This window comes from Miscanthus floridulus, chromosome 8 (genome assembly GCF_019320115.1).
Source record: "Miscanthus floridulus cultivar M001 chromosome 8, ASM1932011v1, whole genome shotgun sequence".
Classification (NCBI taxonomy): Eukaryota; Viridiplantae; Streptophyta; class Magnoliopsida; order Poales; family Poaceae; genus Miscanthus; species Miscanthus floridulus.
Window position 1 is genome coordinate 66,940,219 of NC_089587.1, and position 6,981 is coordinate 66,947,199.

At 50.7% G+C, this 6,981-nt stretch overlaps 1 protein-coding gene across 1 annotated transcript; it reads left to right on the plus strand.

Moving 5' to 3' along the window:
* The first annotated feature begins 4,617 nt into the window (after positions 1 to 4,617).
* On the plus strand, positions 4,618 to 5,069 carry LOC136472412 (uncharacterized). The gene has a single exon (XM_066470123.1). It carries the CDS (start codon positions 4,620 to 4,622, stop codon positions 5,067 to 5,069), a length of 450 nt encoding a protein of 149 aa, XP_066326220.1. The 5' UTR covers positions 4,618 to 4,619.
* The last annotated feature ends 1,912 nt before the right edge of the window (positions 5,070 to 6,981 follow it).

Genomic DNA, 6,981 nt, shown 5'->3' on the forward strand with positions numbered 1-6,981 from the left:
CCCAGGAAAACTTGACACGGCGCAGATTTACCGTGCATCTAGGACAACCGGAGAAGCAAGCGACCTATTCAAATTCGTGTGGTGCAACCATGCAAGCCCTCAGAGGTGAAATTCTTCGGCTGGCTCCTCCTGCAAGACCGGATCCAGTGTAAGGCCATCCTGCTGCCGAGGCATGTGCTGGACAATGACATCTGTGAGTTGTGCCAATCAACCTCTGAATCCACAAACCACCTCCTCTTTGAGTGTTATGTGGCCAGGAGCTTCTGGAACTTACATTGGCTGGGGCGCAGTGGCCTTCCCCCCAGTCACTGAGTTGATGCACGTAGTACCTCCTGCTACTACCTCTCCTGAACTCCTCCCTACAATGCTTCTTCTTTGCTGCTGGAACATCTGGAAGCACCGACACGATGTTGTGTTCCGTGGGCTGCAGCCGTGCTTGACCCGGCTTCTCGTCGCCTGCCGTCAAGACGCCAATCTGTGGCAATGCCGTCTTCCAACTCATCTGGTTCAACCTGCAAGGCAGTGGTCCCTTTGCCTGAGCCGAGTTCCGACTGCAATGTAATTTCCTCCTCTTATGCTGGGGTCAATTCCCCCCATCTTTTTATTAGTGGACCTGTAACTGTAACTGTTGGTGCCTCGAGCACCCTCCATCCACCGGCTTAGCTCTGGAACCAATGGAAAATCATTGAGGTCGGGGCGCTAACCCCCCACCCCACCCGGGGTGTTTCTTTTTAAAAAAAAAAAGAGAGAGGTGATCAATACAACTGTTAGTCAGCGTTTCTCAAGAATCCCATCTATATGTTCTAGTATATATATAGTATAGTATCTCTAGACAAGTTGCTCTCCCTCACTGTCAGCATAGCAGTACAGACAAGATACAAACCACAATTTTTTTTTCTCTTGTGCAAGTGCAGCATACATAGGCGGCTGCTCAAATCATGTGCACCTAACTTAACGCTATGTGCTCAAAATACAAGCACTGAGAAACAAACGATTTGCTATAAGCAGTGAGGTAGGGCACCTGCTGCGGCTGCTTCTTAGACGGAGAGGAGGGAGGCCGGCCGCCGTCGCGGCTGCCTCACCGGCGCACGGCGTTCTTTAGATGCGCATGCGCCGCCAGGAGGGAGCAGGGACGTGAATGAATCGAGGGAGGGTAGAGAGATGATGTCGGGAGGGGATGCGAGAGGGACGGAGCGAACGAAGCAAGGCCATTGCTGGCGTGACAGGCGAGGGGCAGGCGGCGGCGCCCCGCACGGGCGCACGCACCAGAGAGAGACGCGTTCCCTGTTCCACGCCCGGACCTAAAAATTTGGGCCGGCTGGTATTGGGCTGAGTTTACACACGGGCCGGCCCGGTGGCGTGGATCGGGCCTTAATCCCGGTTAATGCTTCCACAGGCTTAATAATAAATCTAATGCCATAGTCTGCGTTCCAAGCCGCGCCTTCCCGCACTCCCATCGTCGTCTTCCTCACGATCCCCGCCTCCCCTTCCCCTTCCCCGTTTCTGGTTCCTGAGAGATATTCAAGAAAGCGAAGAAAATGCCTCCGCCGACTAAAAGGCAGAGGAAAGATAGCGCAGGAAGCGGAGCGCTTCACGAGGACGAGAGCGGCAGGTTTCTTGAATCCTGCCTTTCTGCTGTTCTTGGGCGGTTTCTTCGAAGAGAGAACTCGAGTGGTGTTTCTTGAAATCAAACCCCTGCCCCTGTCAACTTTTTGCGAGCCATAAGCTTTGGCGTTTCTTGGTTAGTGTGTTTAATAGATTCTTGCCGGGAACTGAATCATTGCTCCGCTGTGATTGGCGGATTTCTTGCCGTTCTGCTGTTCTTGGGCGATTTCTTGGAAGAGAGAACTCGAGCTGTGTTTCTTGAAATCAAACCCCTGCCCTTCCGTTCTGCCACAAGCTTTAGGGTTTCTTGGTTATCGTGTTTAATGGATTCTTGCCGGGTTATCGTATTGTTTTCTTGAATTCTTGAAGGGTTATGGTCCTATTTTCTTGCCCTGCTTGTCAACCTTTTACGAGTGGAGCACTGGCATTTCTTTGTTATGGTGTACAATTCTTCTTGCTGGGTTATCGTATTATTTTATTGAATTATTGTCCAGTAATCGCGTTATTTTTCTTGAATTCATGCCAGTAAGTCTGTGTCCCTTTGGTTGGTTTTCAGACAGAGTTGCCCTGCAGCCGGACAAGCCAAGGCGGCAGCGAACAAAAAACAGAGAAGGGATCGCGCTGATGGTACTCTGCTAAAGGACGAGTGGTAAATAATAAATACCAAAGGCTTCAATTTGCATTGACCCCATCACAGGGAGATACACTGAATTGTTTTCTTCCCAAAATAATAAAATTTCTGTTGGCAATGCCATATTCCCAGCAACCATAGAAACACACAATAGAAATGGTTGGTTTCTCCTTGCAAAAAGCAAATTCGGCAGAAAATTTCAGCTTTAACTTTAGTTTTGCAAGCATGTGAGATGATACGAATGGGCAAATTTAAGGAGTTCCAAGGCTCGCTGATGTGATTGAATTCAACTAACTAAACTGGTGGAGCGGTGGCTAATAAGACCTGGCTAACACCAAAGATCTGTTTAAGTGTTTATGTCATCATCAATTAATTCCGGTGAAGCTAAAAAAATGGTACCTACAATGTAGAATGATGTTGCTCTTTCAGGAAAACTAAAATGTGTGTCCATTGTCTGTTTTGCTTAAATTTTCCGTTAAAAAAAGTAGTAGTAAGAACAAATATAAAGAATAATGGTTGTTTTCTGTAACTGTTAACCGATGGTTCAATTGTTAACGAAATGCTACCTATCCAATCACTGTTGTAACTTGCTGCACATGGTATGCATCCTGGAAACTAAAGAAATGATAACTCTTCTCTAATTTGTTTTCCATTTAGAATATGAGTATGCAATTGATTAAAAAGTTAAGATTTTCTAAATTTCTGCAACAATTTTAATCTACGTGATATGCATGCATGTACAGACTATAGTGAGGCTCGATAGCTGTCAACATCATTTTCTTTAGTGTCATATTGGATGGTTGTCCTAGAGAATAAGCATGGGTGGCACGGAAACTTTACTTGTCGAGCATTTCTTTTTCACTTCAATGCATACATTGTGATTAGGTGCGGGCTAAGCCAGAGTGCCCAGTCAAGGCATGTCAAAAATGAGATTCGGGCAAGGATTCGTGCAATGATTCCTGGTCCGGGTAAAGTAAGTGAAAATGGCCTCATGCTACAAGCAGCGTCAAGAATCAAGGAGCTTGAAATAGAGATTGATTCAGCATCCAATTATCTTGAAAGACTCCAAAAGTTACAGAGCAGTGGGGAAAGTGCAGATAACAACTTGAAAGATCAGAGTGTAGCTGCAGTTGTACCAGCAATACAACAAGCAAAAGATGGAGCTGAAGCTCTAAGAGAAGTTCTTCCCCAACCAACAAAAGCCAAGGGAAAAAGACTTCTTGAGTCCGCATGGCAATATTTGACTGAGCTTGACCAGGAAAAGAATCAGCTGGTTGATCAGATTGTTGAGCATCAAGGTCGTACGGAAGCCCAAGACCCCACCTGACGGTGGGAAGTAAAATGTGTGGATACGTCAGTTCTGAGAGCGTATACTTCACCATAAATTTTGTACCTGGTAAAGAGACATTAGAATTAGAATTATGATGATACATGAGAATGAGGGACTGCATGTTAACTTCTTCAGCATAAAACTCGGAATGTATATCACATTGGGTCAGAGAATTCATTGATAAGCACATGAAACTGGTTGAGCTATAGTACTAGTTTGGTTCTGATCTACTGTCATTTGACGATATATGGTCCAGTGATTGTGAACCTCACTGATTCTGCTAAGCAAACTGGTTAAAGGAATATGGTATTCTGTCCCTCGGACAATTTCCCATGGTTTACAAGCAGTGATTGGATGGATAGAGAAATTTGGAAAGTTGTGTGTCCGTGTAGGTCCAGACACAAGTATATATGAAAGAAAAAGATAGAATTTACACTCCGTTGTGCGTGCTTGCACAGAGGTGCCTCCAAAATCAGAGGAGCAGATTTACTGCAGAGTGGAGGGAGAAGGGAAGACGCAGAGATTGGAGGAGCACGAAAAATCAGGACGGAAAGGAGATTGGAGCTGAACTCACCCGGACCCGGGAGAAAGCCGGCTGCGGTGAATCCGACAGGCGGCAGGCATGAGGGGAGATAAGGCGCCGACGCCAGCGACTCACGGCCAGCGATGGAGTCTGCCTGCAGTTGATCGAGGGGCTGGCTGGCTCCGTGGAGAAGAGGGCAGTGACTTGAGTAAGGAGGAGACTATGAACTGAGCAAGGTGTTGCCGCCGCCGACGGTTCCACTTATCCACGACGCGAGAGAGAGGGAGGCGTAGCAAGGAGCGAGTCAGCGTGCGCGTGTCAGGCGGCGGGGACTCTGGGAGCCGGGGGCGGACGGGTGGCCGCGTGGCGTGGAGCCGTGGCCGCGCCGGCTGTGATTCGGAATCCGACTATCCGAGTTCGGCTCGCATACGGCATTGCAGTTAGTTTCGCCTGCCTCTGTCTATAAAAGGCGACCAAAGGCCCCGGGTTCTCGTCCAACACAACCACGCAAGTCCACCGCCATCACATCCATGGCGTTCGAGGAGCTGCTGCAGCTGCTGTCGAAGACCGAGGCGGTGGACGCGAAGCAGGACGAGGTGATGCGCCTGTTCATGCTAGCCACGGCCGAGAGCCTCGCGTCGGGGGAGCTCACGCCGGGGGACCCGGAGTGGAAGGCCATCGCAGCGCGCGGGGAGGCGCTCGGGCTCGAGGTGCTCGCCAAGGCGGCGGGATCGGTGGAGACGTTCACGCGGATGGCGGCCGAGTTCGCGGCGAGGCCCGGCGGGGAGGCGGTGGCGGAGGCGCATCGGAGGTTGGCCGTCAGCGCGGTGGCGCTGGAAGCGCGCGCCGAGGAGTACGTCGCCTTCATGCGCGGCGTCGGCGCGCTGGCCGACTCGGGCTCGGGCTCAGCTGGGCGGCCCACCGCGAGGAGGTCCAGGAGGCCCAACGCTAGATACTTTGGCCCGGAGTGGAGCAACTGATGGATCCAGCCCAACTGCATTGTTAGCATATATGTGATGGGCCTCGATTCAGCTAATAATTCAAGCAAGTCCATCGCCATCCATCCGTAGGGCCGTCTTAATCTGTGGCCTGCTACTGTTTCACAGTTTCTTGCAACTTGCTCCTCTCGGTTGTTCAGCCTAGTAGGAGGTTTTTCTTCTCTTACCTATTAAGAAAATTGAAATTGTTCGGTTGCATTGGTGGACAAGATATATTGCATGTATTGTTGATGCAAAAGCATGTTGCCACTTTTTTTATTGTATATTAATATACGGTGGTGATGGGCCATTCCATTTTTCGTTGTTATTCGATGCTACATTTTTATATCGATTATTTTAAACATAACGTTGCAAACGGGTTTCTTCGGTGGAATCACCTTGTCGGTGCAGAAAGTGACCAACAAGTAAATATTTGTAGTTTTGCCGTACGTTGTGATCGGATGTGGCCTAGCACTCAATGACACAGGGTTTATACTGGTTCAGGCAACGTGCCCTACGTCCAGTTTGAGTCGGTCGGTGACTTTATTCCTGAGCCCAGGTGCTCGAAGTTTGCAGTGGGGTTACAAACGAGAAGAAGAAAGATCGGGTGTACAAGAGGTCTGGTCGGCTCCGGTCGGAAGGGCCGAGAGCGACGGGAGCTCCGCTATAAGCTAAGTGTTCAAGCGTGTGCTTGAGGACCGAACCTGTCGGTTCTGTGGCTATGAGCCAGTGAACTTTGATCGATCTAATGAATCTAGAATCACTTGAATCGACCTGGATTAACCTTCTTTTTTGGGAGAGAGCGCATCCTCTTTTATAGATGAAGGGGATGGCTTTACAAGTGAGAGGGATGTCAGATGCACGTGGAAGGTTACGTTGCCTTGCTCAGGTATGGCAGATGTCGGTACCTGCATATACTATTGATGTCCAGAGGCATGTGAGGAGCTTCACCATGTTCACTCGATACGGTAAATCCCGGCGCCCTCAACACTGTCGATGCCCAGAGGCATGTGGGGGGAGCCTTACCGTATGGGAGTTAATGGCGCCCACAATACTGTAGGGGAAAATGTTGCCGCCTACAACACTGTCTTGTGTCAGGAAGGTTGCAGAGCACTATTTTCTGTAGGTGTACAGGGTATTGTCCCTGGTATCGTGGTTTGACTTGTGCGCCTGGCCTTGCTTTCTCCGTTTGTTCCGTGGTCCTTTCCGAGCGGGCGTCCCCGGTCGGTTGGTCCCAGTCGGCTCCGGTTGCGCCAGTCGGAGAAGAGCAGTGAGCAGGGTTTTGGCGTACCCCCGGTTGAAGACGTGGGGTCGGAGTCAGAAGTAGCGTTTTGGCCAGGCCTTTCGGTGGGAGAGGCTGTCTGAAGGCGGCTGGAGTCGGACCTTTCGGTCAGACCTTTCGGCCGGGGATTAGATCGCCCCTCTGGCCTATTGTTCAGATACTTGGGCCATCCCATGAGTTGCTCGTTGTCTGCTTGGGTCGAGCTTTTGTTGGGAAACTGGTCCGCGAGGGACCCCGGGTTTATGAACCCGACAGGAGCCCTAAGCCCCCGCGGGTGTAGCCCCCGAGCCCCCAGGCGATTTGGACAGAATCGTCTGGGGGGTTTTCGTGTTTGTCAGCGGGTGCGCGCGAGCGCACCCGCGGCTGTAGCCCCCAAGCCCCCACGGACGATTCAGGCAGAATCGTCTGGGGGTGTTCATTTAGCGAGCGTGTGTGCGTGCTTTTTAGTCGAGATGGAGTCGTCAACCAAGGCGTTGTTGCGTAGCCGAGGCGGTTAGTTTTGGGATCGGGCGAGATAGAGCTCGTGGATCCTGACGTCGGTGCGCGCCGTGGGATTGGGCGAGACAGTTAGTTTTAGGGATCAGACGAGACGGAGCTCGCGGGTCCAGGCGTCGGTGCGCGCCGTGGGATCGG

What these genes read in the sequence shown, in the direction of transcription:
- LOC136472412 (XM_066470123.1), top strand. Translation starts at nt 4,620, where the DNA reads ATGGCGTTCGAGGAGCTGCTGCAGCTGCTGTCGAAGACCGAGGCGGTG.